We start from the raw sequence: 21,498 nt of genomic DNA, 5'->3' as shown, positions 1-21,498 counted from the left end.
AACTAAACTATATTTTGTTACCAGGGAGTGTACGTGTTCTAAAAGGGAAGTATAAATTACCTTTTGATTTAACTAGAATTATTATACTCGTGGGGGATTTCAGCCAACCCTCTTCATACATTGGTCTGTTGTGTCATTCACATTTTTTGTTCACCCAATACATACTACAGCATGGGGCAATGGGTCAGTCCACTTCAGTCACTGGCTAACATCAGCTTGAATGAGGGCATTCTGCTCTTTTCATAGGAGGCACATCCACCCACACAACAGTTTCCTTCAGTCTCAGGAACTACTATGGCAATGGATGCTTTATTTTTTTAATACTTTTTATTGGTTTTCAAAACTTATAACCACGGTTGTACGCCCATTCTTGTTGTTACAAATCAAGATTAACATTGCATGTGGTACATTACACAGAAAAATTATTTGGCGTCAAATAGTGTAGCCGACTACTCCTGGTCAGTGCATTCCTGCATACCAGCACGTCAAAGGAATACCTAGTATTCTTTTCCCTGGTGTCCGTAGTGTGTCAACAATCCCATAATGGCCTGACATGGTGTACATTGTGAATGATAACGATACGCATTAACATCTACTGGGCAATTTATTCACTCTTCAACATTAAGATCTACTCCACTTCCAGGCCTTCGTTCATGTTACCGACATCTCACACTGAGCAGTGTCGTAGCATTCCTTTTCTGTCCAGTATAGAAATTATGGAGTTACAGGTTCCACCCTCATGAAGGATGACAGGGATGCAGCCCATTTGTCTGCAATTGGGCGGGTTTGCAGGTTCCTACACTCTTCATCTCTGAGAGCTGACTCCTCGGCCAGTGCCCAGCGTTCAACCTTCCCAGTACATATGCCCTGAGGAGAACACCCAGGTGAGCTCCAGTGCATTGGAATAGCCCTTTTAGCAAGGATTAGGGCTAGATTCCCAACTCCAAGAGATTGGTGCAGCTAAAGGTTAACTCCGGCTCGCCTATTAGTGCTTGCCAGAATTGCTCTATTTGAGGGCAAGCCCAAATCATAAGTAAAAAAGCATCATCGGGTACCCTACATCTTGGGCATGACTTATCGTGCGTCCGATGGATCCTGTTTAGTTTGTGTGGTGTGAGGTAGGACAAATCCAGGTGGTAGTTGAATTGAGTGTAGCAAAATCTAGTGTTTCGGCAGACTAAGTGCATGTTCTGGAATTCTATCCCAATGGCAATGTGAGCTTTTAGAGATCAAAAGGTATTTTTGTTTCAGCCATTAGTTTCACAAAAACCTTGACAAAACAAAATAAACAAGTTGAAAGGCTGGAAACCAGTGCCATGCCTCTTGGTTTTGCCATGCTTGTGTTTTATATAGACTATAATGATACCTGACCAGTCGTCAGACTTTCTGATCCACAATGGGGACTACTATTTGTCATTTCATGTGACTTGCAAACAGAAAAACATTATCAAGACCACATTGGGCCTACAAAAAGCTCATAGACCCACAAGGTTTTGAGCAAAAACATGGTGGCTTGAGAAGACCTATTTCGTTAATCAATTGAAAAAAATGTGCTCTGAGACCAAGATTTCAATTCAATATAATATAAAAACTGTGATACGCAGATGGAGACCTTTCATATTTGAGTAAAAAGACTTCTGAAGGTGTGCTAAGCAAACCATGTTCTTTTTCTGCAAAAAAAGATCTAAAGTGACTTAAATGAGATATTGGTCATGCCATATTCCTTCAAGTTCAACCTGGCATTTGGCTGTATAAAAAGTAGTAGCAACACCTTTCTAAAGAGGCTACTAAAATAAAACACATAGAAGGAGGTTGGAGCACACGGCTTCACCTCCCAGCACAGTTCGCCCCTTAGCATTATGGTAAATGCAGTTCATGGTAAATGCTTACTTGAATATTTACTGGAGTATTTCACCAATTTTCTCCAGTAAATATACAAGTAAGCATTTACCATGAACTGCATTGACCAGAATGCTAAGGGGTGAACTGTGCTGGGAGGTGAAGCCGTGTGCTTCCACCCCCTTCTGCTTAAAAAGGCTTCCTTGAGCCATTGAGCTGACGAGCTTTTGGAGATGCACCTATGCACCTGTGAGAGGTACTGAGACCTGAAAGGATTGCGGCAGCTTACTCAGCAACCCCAGATTAAATGTGTTTTTATCTATACTGATGATAGATGAAACACGCGTCTAGAGCTTTACAGCACTAACCTGCACACATTTTGGTGACATACTTCAGTAAATATTCAAATAAACATTTACCATTGTTGGACAGGCCACATGAAGGGCTCGCTCCCTCCCCGCATGACAGGGCCCAGACACCGGCTCTCCCAGGGCCACCCACAGAAGCACCCCGCAACCCGTCCCCTACGGGACGCCTGCTCCCGGACATCTCTGCATCCCTGGCCCGGGCCACCGTCAGCACCATTGCCCAGACCAGCCGCCATCTTGGACACTGCACCACGAGGCCGCGTGGCCTCAGCTCGACCCCAACCCTGGGCCTGGCCAGGCCCCGACAGCCCGGCACCACCATCCACCCAGGAGGTGAACGGACCACTTGGCAGGTCAATGGGAGGAAGAAGTATCGATGGCTCTCCCCTGCCAGGTGCCGATCGCCCCCAGCCTCCCCGGGCGCTGGCTCCACCCCCCTGCTGGGTGTCTGGACTCCCTCATCCCGGACCTCCCGACCTCCAAGTGCGAGGGTCCGGACATCAAAGGGCGCCAGACCTATAACTGGGGCAGCTCCAGAGCAGGAAGGAGTTGTATCCTGGAGTCGAGAGACACCTAGAAGAACTCATCCTTGACGGACTGCTGGCGCTGCCGCAGCCCTGCCTTGTGAACTGTCGTCCTGCCTGCTGGCGCTGCCGCGGCCCTCTGCAACCTTCATCCTCGCCGGGACCTGCTGGCGCTGCCGCGGCCCGTTGTAACTACCATCTTCGTCGGGACCTGCTGGCGCTGCCGCGGACCGTTGCTACCTTCGATCACCTCGGGACCTGCTGGCGCTGCCGCGGCCCGTCTTCCTAGAACGCCGAGCTCGAGGATTGTGAGCTACCCACCTTCTCATCGCAACTGCCAGATTGGTAACAAGACTGTCCCGCTACCCCCTTCTCCCATCCATGAGACTAGAATCGAGGGGACCTCTGAGTCCTGACCTCCTTGTACCATTCTACCGTACTTCAAGATTGCTTATAAAGAACGTTAAACCTTATCTTTGTGTGGTGTCCGTCTGTGGGGGCGAAGTTACTTGTCTATACGATCACTGGAGACGGCTCTCCCCGGAGACCTCTCCCCTTGTCCTCGGCCGACCCTCCAGGTCCCGTCTAACAACCATGAACTGCACTTACCATAATGCTAAGGGGTGAACTGTGCTGGGAGGTGAAGCAGTGTGCTCCCACCCCCTTCTGTTTAAAATAAAACACATATTGGGATGGACACTCAGGCTTGGAGATAATAACATTTAATATTATACATTTTAGAAACACACAATACATGAAAATATTCCCAATTCAAATTCATAATCCTTCCATAAATTAAGGATTAGCTGGATTCTTCATTTCTTCTAAACAATGCAGCATATAATACATTAAAATATTTACACTTTGTGATCAGGTCAGGGGTGAGACCTGAATGGGAAGAGATAACACTTCAGCAGCTCAATTAGGGAGCTCACCTTGTCCTCATTCATTCTGCTGAGAAAATCCACTTCAGTGACAACATCTACACAACATGGGGGTTTTCATTAGTTGGACATGAGCATTGCAACTGGAGGCTTATTTTGTGAAAATGCAAACGGATGGAGCAAACGTTAAACCACAATCGAGATTCATGTTTCATCAGAAAGCCCAAGGTTGAAGGTTAGCATGAGCATACCAAATGGCACCAGCATTTGTAGGTGACAACCCCACCACTTGACCATTTCAGAGTTATATTTGGGGAATGCATTTGGCCATTTTGTAGATATTTTCCAGCTCTCCTTTTCAAACGTCTTTGTGTCTTAAGAGTTTAGGTAGAAGGTGGAACGTATCCCACCTCTGTAACCAAGACGTGCTCCAATGCGGATGGTCATTGAAGCCATTGACCACAGTTAGGCTGACTATACAGCTCCTAACACGTACCTTTGTTTAGACCTTACTTTGAAACTGGCCAATGATTGGTTTATTAGGCAGAAGATAAATAATTATGTAGTTCAGATCTGGACCCAAGGGCATGCGTGGTTATGCTGAAGAAAGTCAGAAGTAACACTGGCCGCTTTCTGCTGGTTTTCCTGTAATCCTTATTTATTGAAGCTGTGCTGTATTATTTTCTTTTTAATACTAATGCAGAGTTGTTCAGTGCTTGATCTTTGAAAGAGACTTCATCTTCTGAAGATGCTCCTGATTCATACTGTAGAAGTTAGATAGGTATGTTAAGATGGCAAGCGGCCACTGTTTTCCTTCATTGGCAAAGTTTCACATTTCTTCGTGCCACGCCATATGCTACAGTGGGTACAGAATACAGTTCGTCTCCTAGAAAAGAATGGAAACAGATAATGGATAAAATAAAAGGTGGGAAGTGAAGATGGCAATTACATTATATATTAGGTTAGACCTTCAACAGTGTTGGTGTTCTATTCCATCTCTCATTATGCTGTACCTTTTCTGTATGCATGCTTGCATTAAGTTAATCAGGAAATATTGTGTTACAGGACTCCTGATCTGGAATGAAACTATTGGTGCAGTACCAGATGTGTCTGATAAAATCCTTTGATTAGTCTGCCTGAGTTCTGCATGTAGTTCAGCCAGAAGAAGAGGGCTCTACATCAATGAGAGCTGCATACAGTGAGCGTAAAACATGTGGACTAACGTCATCTTCTTGGTCATGGCTCACAGAAAATATTATGGGGCAATGTATAAGTCAGCTTCTTTTCAGAGGCCAATCAATGAATTCCAATTAAAGTTGATCACTAACCTCATAAACCTGTTTCATTAAGTGCCGGTGTCCAGAAGGTCTTCGTTGTTGCTGGCCCATGGCCAGCCGTCGAAAGCACTTGAACTTCCACATGATAGAGGGTTAATGGTTTAAGACTGTCAATCACCACAAATAACTGAGCCTAAAGGAGGAAAATTGACTGTTTAATTACAGGTGTTCACATGTGTTACGTTTTCTTCATAACAAATCAGGGTAGTTTCAAATACTAGTAAATTGCATTTCATTCACTAGAAAATAAATCCCCAAAGCAATTGATATTGACCGAAGCCGTAGATCACGTGGCAGTATATTTGATATCTGGCATCTTACCACATCTCACTGGTCTTCAACAAATGTCACACTGGCTCCAGATTGAAACTTGATGCATATTTACAAAGGATATCCAAATACAAACATCCCCTCACTATCCAAAATAGGCTGATAAGCTATCCATATCATGAAGCCATTTTGTTTCTACAACAAAAGGAATCTCGCCAGAAATTCCCAATTACAGGACTCTTTAGTCAATCTTTCTTCTGAGTCAATCATTCCCTTGAGTCAATCTTTCCCTTGAGTCAATCTTTCCCTTGAGTCAATCTTTCTTCTGAGTCAATCATTCCCATGAGTCAATCTTTCCCTTAAGTCAATCTTTCCTTTAAGTCAATCATTCCCTTGAGTCAATCTTTCCCTTGAGTCAATCTTTCCCTTGAGCCAATCTTTCCCTTGAGTCAATCTTTCTCTTTAGTCAATTTTTCCCTTGAGTCAATCTTTCCCTTAAGTTTATCTTTCCTTTGAGTCAATCATTCCCTTGAGTCAATCCTTCCCTTGAGTCAATCTTTCCCTTGAGTCAATCTTTCTCTTTAGTCAATCTTTCCCTTGAGTCAATCTTTCCCTTAAGTTTATCTTTCCCTTGAGTCAATCTTTCCCTTAAGTTTATCTTTCCCTTGAGTCAATCTTTCCATTGAGTCAATCTTTCCCTTGAGTCAATCTTTCCCTTGAGTCATTCTTTCTCTGGTAGTGCCCTACAGAGCTACAGCTCTCACTCACCTAACCAACACTGAGCCTCATCCCTCTTTGCCTTACTAAAGGAGGCCATGATCTGCCTTTCAAGGGTCACTTCTAACACAGGATCCCATTCCACCCCACAGCCACCGAGCCACAGGAATCAATAAAACATAGTAGCTGGTGCATGGTTTCCGAGGCACTAAATTGGTGGTCATTTTCCCCAATATGCTCATTCAACTGCCCTCTGCCTGGTACTCCAAATACGGACAATTTATGTGTTGGCCGCATGTGGAGCGCTTTATGCCAGAACTTTATCAGCACTCATAGCTTAGCTATATGCATGTGCTTGGATATGGTATCATCCCACTAATATGTCCTACTTCACATGCTGTTGAACTAACTGGGGTTTCACTCATGGAAGCTCCTTTCGAGGGAGGCATTTCCCTTCCTTTACATGCCACATTGGTCATCCTGGACACTTTGTCCTCTTTGTGGCCTTGCACCCTCCGTGTATCTGTGAGCACATATTGTGATCTAACCCTGCATCCAGCTATGAGTGTACCCAGCCATTTGTCAATGTCTACAAGGACTGTTCCTACTTCTCACTTTTAGATGTTAGTTTACTATAAGCGAGCACGTGGGTTAAATCCTAATTGCATTCTGCAAGGCTCTGGTGTATTTCCTTTCTTGCAACTAAGTTTATTTTTTTGTTTCATAATTCTTTATTAGAAATTAAAGAACATGCCAATATAAGTAACACACAGTGTAGGAAACTCACAGGGTCTATTGTCATTGCAGGTGCATGTGTTTTTGTTCAAAGGAAAAACTACCCAGAATAAGGGGATGGAGGAAGGTAGCAAGGACCAAGAGGAAGGGAGGGGGGGGGAAGGGGTGCGGGGGGATAAGGAGGAGGGAGGATGGATTACATATCAAAATCGGATGAATAGACTTTGTTAGTGGAAAGCAACAATGGGGTAGGATTCTGCGGGGGTAACCCCCCATATTGGGATCTGTGTGAAAGAATAAAGTAGTTTGGGGGTTTGAATACAATCAACTAAGTTTTGACATTCGGAGTTCACAACAGCTATCACCGAGACTCTATAAAAATTTCGGTGCAGCACTGTAACATTCATGATGGAATTAGGGAAGAGGTGGAAAAGATCCACGGTTTGTGCGTTACCCACAAAAGGGTGCTAGTACTTTGTTAATAAGCATTACTATCATCGAAATCAGAGTACATGGGCCTGGACAGCAGTTCTGCCGTTGCTATCTTTAAAGAACAGTTTTGCTTTATTTAGTAAAGAAAGCTGGTAGCATGTCATCTTAGTTTTCTTACGGATGTAGTCCTTGAAGATTGACACTGTTGATGAGCGTGAATCAGAGTAACTTGTTAGGTAATAGTTGGATGTCAACCAGTAGAGATTCGTGTTTTTGAGTCACTTTTTGACTAGTTGCTTTTGATTGTTAGGGAATAGAAGTCATTTGTTCTTGGTAAGTTTGAGTTCCCAGTAGGTGCTATACACCCCAATCTGGGTAAGGCACATGTAATGCTTGCATTGTTGTATGTTGAAAACAGAGATTGTCAGATAGAATTGTGCGTCATCTGCTTCTGGGATCTAGAGGATGAAGTGGTGTCAGTTGGATAAATAGGAAGAGAACCAGTGAAGGACGGTGCCTGCAAATCCCAGTTACAACTTAAGACTCTGGCTGAGGGTAAGATGGATGATAGTGTTGTATGTGAATAATCAGCCTTGCAGTAACAGGAAGCTTACTTCTATTTGTCAAGTAACTTGCTTACTATTTGTCAAGTGGCTGTTTCAGTGCAGTGGCATGATCTGAAGACTGGAGTCATTATGGTTAGGGCTGGTATTACTGAGTGCTTGAAGTTGTTTGTAGACTGATTTTCCATTGATCTTGCCAATGAAGACTAGGTATGTTATAGCCTGTAGTTGGTAAGGTCATCAGGCTCTAGGATTGGTTTCTGCAAGAGAGGCAGCATCTGTCCAGTTTTGACGGCTTCTGAGAAGATGCCTGAGGTTGTGAAGGCGATGATTATTGTGAGCAGGGATAAGGGAAATTCTCCAGTGAAGGTTTAATGACGTCTCAGGGTAAGGCCTCATCCTGATAGGAGGTAGGAAGCAGAGGCTTGAGGATGATGGTGAGGTCTGCTTTAGAGACGTCTGAAACATGTTCATTATGGTATGTTGTGTGCTGGGGTGGGTGCAAGGGCGCAAGCAGGCTTGGTGCAGTTGATGTCTGTCTGATTTGTATTTCTCCGAAGAATTTGATGGCATTGCACGTGCCAATGGAGTTGGGGATTGGCGGGTCTGACAGGTGATTGCTGCAATTCATGATGTCTTGAAGATCATCCTGCTTCTCAGGCATGCTCCATTGATGTAGGTGCAGTATTAGGCTGTGGCTGATGTGGAGAGTTATATGCATATTGTGGAAGGGGATTCTGTTAGTGCAAGGTTGGCAATGCTCCATTTTTCTTTCCTGTTTGTGAATGGTGTATTTGTTGCCAGTGAAGTCGCAGGAGTACCAAGATGATGAACGTTTAAATTTGCTCTAGACCCTTTTCATTGGTGCATTGATGATTACATGGTTTCCAGGAATACATTGAAGATATACACAAGGGTATTGATTTTGGTGATGTGGTGGGTGATGGAGGGTTTAGGGTAATGTTTGTGCCGTACATTGTCAACTGAGAACTCCTTGAAGGATCTGAAAGTTAGTTATTCTGTTTTCGGTTGGCCTTAAAGTGTTGATTGGGCATACACCGGGTGATGGAGATAGTGGGGTGATCAATTTATGGGTATTGGATGTTTGCACCGGATGGTTGTTCATGTAGAGTACAATGCTGCATATGTTGGTTCAGTGGCCTCCTGTTCTATGTTGCGAATGCTTATGACTGTAGAGGTGTCTATAATTCTTTGTTTGCTGATGTTGCCAGAGAGGCTTATGTTTCCAAGCAGGACAGTGTGTATGAGTGAGATGAATGAGGCAATGAGGGGGTTCTCAAATTGCAAGTATGAACTGCTTGCTTGTGTATACTTTAGTGTGAACTCCTTGTTCTGTAGTAGGTCATTAGATGAGGTGGAAGGTGGTAGACTGGGTTATGGAAAGTGAGAAGTGGCAAGTGAGGAGCTCTTTGAACGTAAGTGTTGCAGGTTCACCTCAGGTGTAGGCCCAGAGGACTTGAGGATGACAGGGAGAAAAAGACATCTGGACTGCTTGAGGAGGTGAATGTGAGCCATGTTTCTGGGATGAAGAGTGCATGAAGGTTGTGGTCTGTGATGAGTTCTCCCATGGGGATGAGTCTATTGCAGCACAGTGTTCATTGATAAGTATGAGTTGAAATGTGGGTTTGGTCATTTGTGGGTGTCTTGAATGTGTATAACGTTAGCTCTATGTGCTGTGAATGTGTGGTGTGGGTATTTGTGTTGTCTTGGTCTGAGTGTGTTTGTGCCGAGGGAGGGACAGTGTTGTGTAACATTCGGGCTGGGGCACATGGTGAAGTATTGGCTTGCAGGTGATTGTTGTTGTTGCAGTACTAGCAGGGGTTACAGTCGTCTTTCAGACTGAAAAAGGGTGTCATGTCACTGCCCACTCCTTTCTGAGGCTTCCCCAGTGATGAGACACTCTAACAAAGGTTGATAGAACCGGGAACACTCTAAACCCCTTTTTCCTAAAATGTCTATTTATTGATGTTCTTTTTTTAAAGTGTTTTTCGGTTTAATGGTTCAACTAGTATGGTAGGGAAAGTGGTAAGTTCCAGTCAGCGCTTCCAGTTCTGCTGACCGGAAAGTCATGGTCGTGTGACTGTATGCTCAGCCTGATGCTGCCTGCCCCTGGAGAGCACTGCTAGAATCCCGGCTACTGGATGGCAGAAGAGAAAAGGTGCCAATATTAGAAAATGCATGCCTGAAAGGCAAGTTAATGAAACGCTTCCTAGAAAGGAAATTGTTGCTCAAACGATGAGGGGACGGGAAGAACAATCTAGGCAGACATTTCCATAGCAACTAGCCCGTAGTTTTAAAAAGGTAATAAAGCAAGATTGTATAAAGCTGTGAGGCAGGTATGGCTATAATATCCAGAGACCAGGCCCAAACAATATGCGAGAGAAAGAGATGACCAATTATTTCCCTTATAGTGTTAATTAACGCCCTACAAAACTAGCATTAGCAAAGCCAATAGCTCTCGCCTATGCAAGACCTATTGGCTTTGCCAATGTGTTTTAGCCATGTTCTTCGCCAGTGTGGCTGCTGTTCAGCATGGCTAAAAGTTAGTGGCGTAGAGGAGAGTGGCGTTGGGAGGTGAGGCCTCAAAAAATCATATAAATGTTACTAGACCTGCAAGTCTAGTGACTTAAATAATCTACTCAACCTATGTATAATGCTCTTGACCCATAAACGGGTTTAAAATGATGTGATGAAAAGCCAGAATATGTGATTTACAATCCAGGGGCCATATTATGTATCAAGGCGTACTTTGTCAGTTTGCCACTGGCGCAATTTAAAACAGGTGCGCCGGGCACAAACAGGGAAAGTGCGCCCTATTACATAAAATACGCTGCCCCAGGGCTGCTGTGAACGCGTGCGGCCCTAGGGGCAGCGCATTCAAGTGAAATACGGAGCGGCTTTGAAGCAGCCACTCCCTGCGTCACTGTGGAGCAGGCAACCCGCCTGCACTTTTAAGGGGGATTAGAGATCCCCTTGCATGCGGGTGCAGTGAGTGACTGCACCCGCCTCAAGGCGATGTCTGGGGGGTCCATTGGACCACCTGTACCCCCTCCAGACATCTGCTCTCAGGGGGCGCACTGTCTGTGCGCCTCCTGAAAGCAACTTTGCCTCTGCTCCCTTGTCTGTAGTAGGGCGCGAGCGCAGACGCAAAGCGATTCCCTCATTTGCATGGACCACGCCCCTGTGCAAATGAGGGACCGCCCTCTGATGGTAGCGCTGGTGCTTTTAGTGCCCCAGCGGTATTACAAAAGGGGCCACACAAGTTTCTGGGGGCACTTTATGTAATACGGCCCGTGAAAGCCAATGGTAAGGACTGGGCGGAATGCAATCACTCCCATAGAAGCTTTCCGAATGTCTCCAAGATGTCTTTAGCAAACTAGACAGCTGCGCTCTCTGGTAGGCTTCGATCTAGACAGTAAACACGCCTTCTTTAGTTCCATGGTCAAGAGCTTTTTCTAGCTGGCCACTGGATGTTGCTGTTGCGCTGATGTATATGTGTTCCTTCCTTTCGATTCCTGTAGGTAAAGCATGCTGGGGATTCCATGAATGTCAGTGTAAAAAAAAGATGGAAAAAATAATAATATAAACTGGGATTTCTAGGCATTACAAGGTACCATAAGCCAAGGGCTTTAAGTGGAATGAAAAAACAGAGGGTCTCTCAAAGGGGTATGGCCAATGTAATAAAGGGCGTGGTTTAAAAACACGTAAGCTAAAAATCTGTGCTCACCATAGTGTGCCGCCCGACTTGTATTTTGCTGTGTCTGTCATTGTATCCAGCTATAAGATACAACAAGTAACATCATACCTACAACAAGCCAGGGCTATTGGCTTTGTCAATGGTTAGTTCCATAAGATAAATAAGCAGCAACTATGGCTTGTATAAAATATTGCAAAAAAGCTTCCACTTAAAGCCCTGGTGACATCACTAAAATATTGCTTATCCTGAGTTTCAAAAAGAGAAGGGAAATGCAGAGAGAAAATGACTCTTTAAAGGAGTTTCCTTCCCCTACAACGCTCACCTGGCATGACGTCATGCCGTAAATTCTCCACTAGTGAGAGGTGAGCAGTGTGAGCAGCGCACATGATGTGCCTGCTGTCACTGCAGTCATGCAAAAAAACAGACTGTGCTAGGGCACAGAACAGCGCTCGACAGAGACCCGTTTCGAGGCCCCCTTTAAAAAACTGCCGGTGCTCAGCACCCGTGAGACCCGGCCCACTTAAAGCCCTACATAAGCCATGCCTCACTCATATTTTAAACACATATATATTTATGTACCCCGTAGCACACTTACTGGTGAGAGTGTCAGCGTTTGGGAAATTACTCTGTCATGGTCAGCCCCTTGAAGATCGGTGCCGGATATTTCCTCCCATCTGAACTGGTAACTGGTCACGGGCTGCTCCCTGGATGGGTCGCGCTGCAGCACCTCCCAGTGGAATTCCCCGGCAATGGAGCCGTTTACACTCCTAAACACAGCCGAGAGTTTCTCCGGCCTCAGCATCACTTTCCTGGACGGCAGGTGGCGCTCTGGTATAATATAACATTAACAGAGTTTTAATCAATGTAGGTGTAAAGAACACAAGCATGAGAGGAATCTTTCGATTAAACTGCTAAAAGGATGTGCTCAAAACTCGCTACAAGGGACCTGAGAAAGTGCATAGCATTAACTGAGCTGTGGCTCAAATTTTCTGTACAGTTTTCGTTAATTTGGGATTTTGTTTAGGGTAAATGTATAGAGCAGACCAGGGCCAAGCACCAGTGCAGTCTCAACACATCTAATATCAATCTTACAAACATCAGGAGACATACACCCATGATCACACATTTCAACCCATGATCACACATTTCATCAAAACTGGGATTCAAACATGGGTCTTTTGTATTCAAAGTCTTCAATTTACGCGTTAACCACGTATCTATTCCTCCCCCTTCCCGCTGCCCCTTCCCAAAAATAATTACTGACACTTTAGATAATCCATTTTACAAGTTTTGCAATTCTTTGAAGTTTTCTGAAAAATAGCGAAAATTGCGGAATTTTGTTGTTGTCAATATTCAATGGCAAATCCTTCCACGTTTATATTTTTTTTGGAAACCACACTTTGATTCCAGAACGGAAGGCTATTAATATTTGCCAAAATAACTCTGCCTTACAGGATGCATTATTAGCACGTTTATTTAACACCTCATCGTTCCTGTAGTATTGTACTATATCTATATTTCAGCTGGTTATGTTACCTTAGAGTTTGGAGAGAAATAAAAAAATTATTGTATTTCTGGGGGATACGCGCAATAGTCAGGATCACTGGAATTATACGTTGGTGCGGCCGCATTTGCAACATAATCCATTATCTGCAGCATAATCTTCAGATTTTAACAAAACAAAAACAAAATTCTACCTCAAATGGTTCAAAATTTACTAAAAATACAGCAATACATATTGCTGTGCAGTGGAAGGTTCTTTGCAAAGGCTGACTGCTCACCTTTCAGTTGCTTAATGCCATATTTAGGTGTTAAATCGGTACCAATGAGATGAAACCTCTGCTTAGTGTTAACAAGCATAAAAAGGAAGCAATGACATAATACTATGACAAAACGTTCCGTATTATGCAGCATAATTTGGCTTTTCTTGCTGCATAATTTAGTTAACCCTGCCACATAATTTGGCCCTCCCCTGCCGCATAATTCCTCCCTACCTATAGTCCACCAGCTGAATTTCCAGAGGTATTTGGAGTTTTCTTCAAAGACTTGGAAACCAGGGTCTTTCTGTTTCCGAGTTTGGAGAACATGTAAAATATTGGATTTTTAATCCTTGCCTAAGGGTATTTCACTTGCTAGAAATCGGTCAAAGTGCTTTTTTTTCCAGGGGATATTATCTCTTTCCTGCAACATGTTTCCTGTAGCTGTCTTAAAAGCCATCTTCTTGATAACCACAATAACTGCTATTGTTTAGAGGAGTTAACACCTGAAAAGAAAATCCAATAAATCACTAATTAAGTAATTAATCATCACACTGAACGATGAGTGACCCTTTTTAGGTCGAGCCTAGGCAGTGCATGCGCTGCTCTGTGAGCCATGCTGTATTTGAGTATGGAGTTGAAGCTCCACCCACTCCCCCGCCCATATTTTTCATTGGCTTGTGTAATTGTCCTTCATAAATGCTGGCTTCTGATTCGTTAATCGACTTGTTAGTCCCTACTTAGTACTGCCTTGTCTTCATTTGTAACCTCCCATGAGGACTGGCCCTTTTACTTCTGTTTTACATGGTATGTCTTATTTAGTCTGCAAGCACTATTTTCTTTAACCCTTTCGATGCTGATGACGAGCTGGGCTCGTCATGGTGCACAGTGGTCGTGTGCTGATGACGAGCCCAGCTCGTCATAAAATAAGGAAAATAGCAATTTCCAGCACAGGAGGGGAATTGCCTTAGCAGCGAAGGTGTTAATGAGTTTCTCCTACTGCATCATGCGCACTTTCGCTTTTCAAGCAGCCCGGGACAATGGCAGCCGCTTCTTTGAAATGAAATAGGTCGTGCATTTACAAGAGTTTCTTCTATTGGCATTGTAAATTACAATGCCATTTATTTATGTGTTATCAAAACAGATAAATAAAAGACATTGTCATTTACAATGCCAACAGCTTAAACTCTCAGAAATGCAAGACCTATTTCAAATGCTTGTCGTGCTAGCGACCCGCTAAATTGCCACTTCACTTCACATTTAGGGCCTCCTCCTGAAACTCGTGGCATTATGGAATTTATACTGGGGGCGATAAATACCTATCTCACAAGGTGTGATATTGATCAAAAGCATTTGTACCACAATATGCTGAAATAATGAGGTCAGAATGAGGCATAACATGCGGTTTCAAAGTCTATGCAGCCGATTAGCTCATGTTTGGCCTGTTTGGGACAATTTCTTTATTCGGCTAATTTAACTACTTTTTACATAGCTAAAACTAGTCTGGGACAAATCGGAGAGGTGTAGTACTTTACGCATGACATAGAACCCAGAATGACGTAAAACTCCCCTTTGTACTGGAATCAGGAATAGGGGTCACTCGGAAAGAGGCCCACAATTGGGGGCAGAGCAGCCTATCTCTGAATAAATACACAGTTCTATCATCAGTGTTCTTTTTAGCTCTCTTTTTTTAGGTGGGCCAGGACAGGAATAACTATGTGAACACGCATCGCTGCTACTTTCTTAATGCTAGCTGCTAAAAATCAGTAAAAACAAAACGATCGAGTTGGGGCCCAAGGGAGTTTAAAGACCAGGCTTTGACACATTCCCAAATAACACTTTCCTACACACAAGTATCAAAGGGTCTACAGAAGAAAATATACGCTTAAAGTGATAAAGGCTCCAAACACAGACACTATATTTATCCTGTACCTCAAGGTTAAACCCCAGACCTCCGGATTGGTCGGTAAAGGATACCCATCAGTCACCACACGGAACCGCCCTTCATCATTTGGGATTCCTTCTTGACCAAAAGATGGAACCCCTGCCCTTCACAGATGGGGACAAGATGGTAAAAGCCCTCACCTGTTCAGACAGGCCTCAGTATGGTCGCGTTACTCTGTGTTAGAGTTCATAGATGAAACAAAGTGACTGATGTCGCAGTGCAAAAATAAAAATGTAAGAAAATGGTGTGCTAAAATTGTATGAGGGAGTACCGAAGAGTTTTATTCTGGTGCTACTCACTCCTCCAATGTTAAAAAAGGTCAATGACAGTTTGCTAAGATAACTGCCTACGTGTAATGAGAGGTCAACATGTTTCAGCAAATCTCCTGGACAAATGTGTCCTTGCTTTCTTCAGGACCAATATGACTATTGCTACTGCAAAAATGTTAAAAAAACAAATAAAGTGTGATTCCGTAATGTATAAGAAATCATAAAGAGACAGCTTGGATGCCGGCGGAGAAGTACCGACGGACAGAGCAGTGCTTCACTCATTTCCTGAGCCGCAGCTAGGTGGGGTGAGGTCTCTACTTCTTACAATACTGTGACACACACAGTCTATGAGGCAGGACATGGCGTGGACACCTAGGGAACCAGGTGATCTCTAAACTTGTCTCTTTATGATTTCTTATAAATTACGGAATCACACTTTATTTGTTTTTTTCACATTTTTGCAGTAGCAATAGTCATATAGGTCCTGAAGAAACCAAGGACACATTTGTCCAGGAGATTCGCTGAAACATGTTGACCTCTCATTACACCTAGGCAGTTATCTTAGAAAACTTTCATTGACCTTTTTTAACATTGAAGGAGTGAGTAGCACCAGAATAAAACTCTTCAGTACTCCCTCATCCAATTTTAGCACACCAATTTCTGATACTTTTATTTTTGCACTGCGACATCAGTCACTTTGTTTCATCTATGGACTCTAACACAGGGTAACGTGACCATACTGAGGCCTGTCTGAGCAGGTGAGGGCTTTTACCATCTTGTCCCCATCTGTGAAGGGCAGGGGCTCCATCTTTTGGTCAAGAAGGAATCCCAAATGATGAAGGGCGGTTCTGTGTGGTGACTGATGGGTATCCTTTACCGACCAATCCGAAGGTCTGGGGTTTAACCTTGAGGTACAGGATAAATATAGTGTCTGTGTTTGGTGCCTTTATCACTTTAAGCGTATATTTTCTTCTGTAGACCCTTTGATACTTGTGTGTAGGAAAGTGTTAAAAATCAGTGCCTTCATCCAAGACTTTTTTTAAGATTGGAACAAAACATGTGAGTTTCCCCATTTAAACGAAAAATGATAGCTCAGCACTTCCTACTGAAATCTGGTAATGCCCTTGGGTTCACAGGTTCATATACCAGCAGGCCGACTCTCCTCTTCATCCTTCTGAGGTTGAGACACTGAGTGGCTGTCACTGAGCAATAATCCCACTGTTATTTTCAGCTCTTTAAAATTGCAAATTTGAGATTGACATTACTAAATATCTAAAACAAGTGATATTTCTGCAGTTCCTTTCCTTTTAGATTACAAGTAGTAAAATGATTTTATACACAAAAATCTGGAATTAGAGATGTGGATTTCTAAATTTATTTTCATAATGCATATTGTTTTGTAAACTTTATTTACTTAAGTGTCATTTAGGACCCCGGGAGAATGTTTAACTGAGGATACTCCCTTATCTTTAAAACACTCCCACGTAGAACACAGAAAATATTGGCAAACTACCAACAGAATTGCAAACCCTAGATTTACTCCAGTTAGGAATCTTAGAATGTTCCTGTTTGTCACTCACCTTCTGACATGCACTGCAGGCGCTTTGACCCTTTTTTCCGTAGTGAGCTGCATTTTGGAGTTGTCACGAAGGTCACCGCTTCCATTGACGCTTCCTGGAATGTGATTGGCTGCACAGTCATCTTGTATTTACACGCGAACTGGAGTCCAGTGATAATAAAATGGGAGCCCTGTGATCAAGAAAGCACACAAGAGACTAAAAATTAATTATAAAGGCAACCACCCAGTGAGACAAAAAAGGAAAATGCTACTTACCCGTATGCATCTGTTCTTGGCATGTAGAGCTGCAGAGTTGCACACTGTGTATAGATAGCAAACTAGTGTTGGGCCCGGATGTTTGCAGTTTGTTGTTGTCCTGAAAAGTTCTTTGGAAGTCACAAGATAGGTGACTCTTCCTTAGGACCACATTGCGCATGGGCATCGGCTCCATCCCCAGATTGTTTTTCGCCATTAGGGAAATGATGGAGCTTTGCAAGAAAAGGAAGGATGCACATGTAATTTGTATCTAATTAAGATAAAACTGGAACAGACAAGGGTAGCCGGGGAGGCGGGTGGGCGTGTGCAACTCTGCAGCTCTACATGCCAAGAATAGATGCATACTGGTAAGTAGCATTTTCCGTTCGAGGAATATGAGCTGCAGATTACACACTGTATAGCAGTACCCACTCTATCTGTTGCAGTAGTTTGGAATAATATTTTGAGAACAGCCTGGCTGACATTAGCTTGTTGTTTTGCTTGCACATCTACACAATTGTGTTTTGTGAATGTGTGCGGTGTAGACCATGTAGCTGCTCTGCAGATGTCATCTAGGGGAATGTTCCCTAAAAATGCCATTGAAGCCCCTATTTTTCTTGTAGAGTGGGCTTTAGGAGGAACAGATAACGTACGTTTAGCTTTGTGGTAGCAAATCTGTTTGCATTTGACAATCCATCTAGCTATCCCAGATTTTGAAATGGGATTACCCTTGTGTGGTGGTGGGAAAGACACAAAAAGTGGTTTTGTCCTACGAAAAGGTGTGTCCTTTCTATGTAGTAAAGCAATGCTCTTTTGACATCTAATGTGTGAAGAGCTCTTTCTGCTACTGACTGTGGTTGTGAGAAGAAAACGGGCAGTTCCACAGATTGATTGAGATGGAATGGAGAAATGACCTTGGGCAGTAATTTTGAATTAGTATGTAGAACTACCTTATTTTGATGCATTTGCAAGAAGGGTTCTTGGATGGTTAGTGCTTGTAGTTCACTAACTCTCCACAGAGAAGTAATAGCTACTAGGAAAGCAACTTTCCATGTTAAAAATTGTAATTCACATCTGTGTAAAGGTTCAAAGGGAGGTCCCACACGCGAAGGAGGAATTATTATTTTAAGGCCTTCCATAAAGGCTTTATTGGCAGGCACTCTGAACAGAGATAAATGTCTGTTTTGCAGATATGCTGCTATTGCAGCAAGATGTAGTCTAATAGACGTATAGGCTAAGTCGCATCTTTGGAGATGCAGTAAGTATCCTATGATGTGTTGAATAGACACATTTAGGGGATCAATATTGTTGTTTTGACAATATCACAAATCGTTTCCACTTGGCCGCGTAATATGCCCTGGTGGTAGGACGTCTAGCTTCTTTAATGACATTCATGCAGTCTGGAGGAAGGTTCAGATATCCAAATTCTAGGACTTCAGGAGCCAGATCGCAAGGTTGAGCTGAGCTAGGTCCGGGTGTCTGATCTCTCCACGGTTCTGTGTTAAGAGGTGTGGATACAGGTGCAGTTTTTGGTGCTCTACTACAGACAGTTGTAGCAGTCTGGTGTACCAAGGTTGTCTGGCCCACGTTGGAGCAACTAGGATGAGGGTCAGAGAATGCTGCTGTAGTTTGCGAACTACTAGTGGCATGAGTGGTAGAGGTGGAAAAGCCTACGCAAATCTGTTTGACCAATTCATCCATATCGCATTGTCTTTTGACTGTGGGTGTGGATATCTGGCGGCGAAGCTTGGGCATTTTGCGTTTTCGTGGGTGGCAAATAGGTCTATTTGAGGTTGTCCCCACATCTGAAAGAATCGTTGAAGAACTTGCATATAAAGTTCCCACTCATGGGCCTGTTGCGTTTGACGACTTAAAAGATCCGCCATAGTATTTTGTACTCCCAGAACATGCTGGGCTAGAAGGAATATGTTTTGAGTTATATCCCGCCTCCACATGTCCTGTGCTAGTTGAGAGAGTTGCAGGGAGTGTATGCCTCCCTGCTTCTGAATGTAGTACATTGCTGTCATGTTGTCTCTGCGGACTAACACAGCTTTGTTTGCTACTTGCTTCTGGAAAGCTTTTAGTGCTAGGAATATAGCTAGTAACTCCAGATGATTGATGTGGAGTAACTTTGGTTGCGGTGTCCACCTGCCTTGCATGGTGTGTTGCAGTAGGTGGGCTCCCCAGCCGTAGAGCGATGCGTCCGCAGTCAAGATTATGACTGTCTCTAGGAACGGTCGTCCCTTGGAAAGGTTTTTGGTGTTCCACCACTGCAGAGAGCGATGAGTCCGACCGTCTACCAACACTAGGTCTGTTAATTGACCTTGAGCCTGGTTCCATTGACGGGATAGGCACTCTTGTAGCGGAAGCCTCTGAAGTCTTGCATGGGGTACTATGAAGATGCAAGAGGCCATCATCCCTATGAGTTGCATGAACACTCGTGCTGGGAGGGAGTGTTGTAGCTGAAACTTTGCAGAGAAGAGTTTGCATGCTGTCTATCCTTGCTGGAGTGGGATAAGCTAGCGCTGTTGAGGTGTTTATTGTGACACCGACGTACTGTTGTACTTTGGATGGCAGTAGATGAGACTTGGTGTGGTTTATTGTGAACCCCAAATTGTGGAGCAGTTGGATGCTGGCATGAGTGTGTTCCACGCATTGGTTGTATGAGCTGGCTTTTATGAGCCAGTCGTCGAGGTAAGGGAAGACATGGATGTGCGGTCTTCGTAGATGCGCTGTCACTACTGCTAAGCACTTGGTGAATACTCTTGGTGCTGTTGTGACTCCGAATGGAAGTACTTTGAATTGATAGTGCTGCCCATCTATTACAAATCTGAGATACTTCCTGTGAGTCTTGTGAATGGGAATGTGGAAGTATGCGTCTTTGAGATCTAGAGTAGCCAGGAAGTCGTTTTGCAGCAGGAGCGGAAAGACTTGTTGAAGTGTGACTGTATGTATATGTTTAGCGGTCTGAGGTCTAAAATAGGCCTTAGAGAGCCGTCCTTCTTTGGAATCAGAAAATATAGAGAGTAAACCCCCTTGTTTTGTTGGTGCAGAGGAACTGGTTCTATTGCACTTTTTTCTAGCAGGGATACTACTTCTTGCTTTAACAGTGATAGATGTTCTTGTGACATTGAACACTGTTTGGGTGGTATGTTTGGGGGGGGGTAGATGTTAGTTCTAGACAGTAACCTGACTGAACAATTTGTCGGACCCACCTGTCTGATGTGATGTTGATCCAGGCAGGCAGGAATTGCTGAAGTCTTCCCACCACAGGAGTGGAATGTTGGGTGGGAAGGGGAGGAAAGTCATTGGGTAGGGGTAAAGGCAGAGCGGCAGTTATTGTTTTTGCCTCTGCCTTTGTTGTTGTTACCCCTGTAACCCCCTCTATGGTAGCCCTTAGTGAATGTGGATTGACCAGGGGTTTTGTATGAAGTGGGGAGACTTTCTGAGGAGTAGCCTCTTGTGTTGCCTCTGTATGATGAGCGACGAAAGGAACATCTGGGAGCTTGCTGCTGCAAGGCTCCCATACATTTAGCTGTATCAGTGTCTTTTTTCATTTTCTCTAAAGACACGTCAACATTTGGGCCAAATAAATGTGTCTCATCAAATGGCTGATTAAGGATGAAGTTTTGTCCCTCAGGTTTAAAACCTCAAATACGTAGCCAGGCATGACTACGTAGTAGGGTGCTGGTATTGATTGCCCTTGAGGCGGTATCTGCAGCGTCTAGGGCACAACGAATGGAAGAATTAGGGATATTTTTACCTTCCTGTATAAGTTCATTAGCCCTGTTTTTGTATTTGTCTGGTAGGTGCTGCATTATGGACTCTAGTTCATCGTAATGTGCCCTGTCATATCTTGCCAGCAACGCTTGGGTGTTGGCAATGGGCCAGATGTTAGCTGCTTGTGCCGCTGTTCGCTTGCCAGAGGTGCCAAGGAGCTTAAAATCTTAGTCTGGTGGTGAGGCCTCACCTGATGTCTGGGAATTAGCACGTTTACATGCATTAGACACTACTAGAGAATCTAATTGTGCTGGACCTTTAACCTGTTGGCTGCTGCTGTCGGCCAACGGTCGTCACGAGCACTACCTTGGCAGTGCTGCGCACGTCCGTTGGCGGACGCTACCCCACCCGTTTTTCGAACGTTCAGCACTGGAGCAGAACGTTCGAAGCAGCCAACGGGTTAATATAAACTGTGTTTGCAGGGGCAGCTTTATATTTTTTATCAATGCAAGGATTGAGGACCCTAGCCCTGACAGGATCCTTAAAAACCTCTGTTGCGTGCTTGATGACACCCTTAAGCATTGGTAAAATGGCAGTAGACCTTTGT

The 21,498-nt window shown here is 43.9% G+C and overlaps 1 protein-coding gene across 1 annotated transcript in view; it reads right to left on the bottom strand.

Moving 5' to 3' along the window:
- Positions 1–3,384: 3,384 nt before the first annotated feature.
- LOC147683839 (anosmin-1-like) overlaps positions 3,385–21,498 on the bottom strand; it is a 225,161-nt gene continuing 207,047 nt past the window's right edge. Inside the window, exons 11-14 of the mRNA XM_086944239.1 lie at positions 16,939–17,107; positions 11,983–12,215; positions 4,944–5,085; positions 3,385–4,501 (exon numbers count right to left, since the gene is read on the bottom strand). Of these exons, the coding sequence (XP_086800365.1) occupies positions 4,945–5,085; positions 11,983–12,215; positions 16,939–17,107 (543 nt within the window). The 3' untranslated portion in view covers positions 3,385–4,501; position 4,944. The remainder of the gene's footprint in view (positions 4,502–4,943; positions 5,086–11,982; positions 12,216–16,938; positions 17,108–21,498) is intronic.

Source organism: Lissotriton vulgaris, chromosome 11, assembly GCF_964263255.1.
Source record: "Lissotriton vulgaris chromosome 11, aLisVul1.2, whole genome shotgun sequence".
NCBI lineage: Eukaryota > Metazoa > Chordata > Amphibia > Caudata > Salamandridae > Lissotriton > Lissotriton vulgaris.
This window is presented reverse-complemented; position numbering and strand designations above follow the sequence as displayed.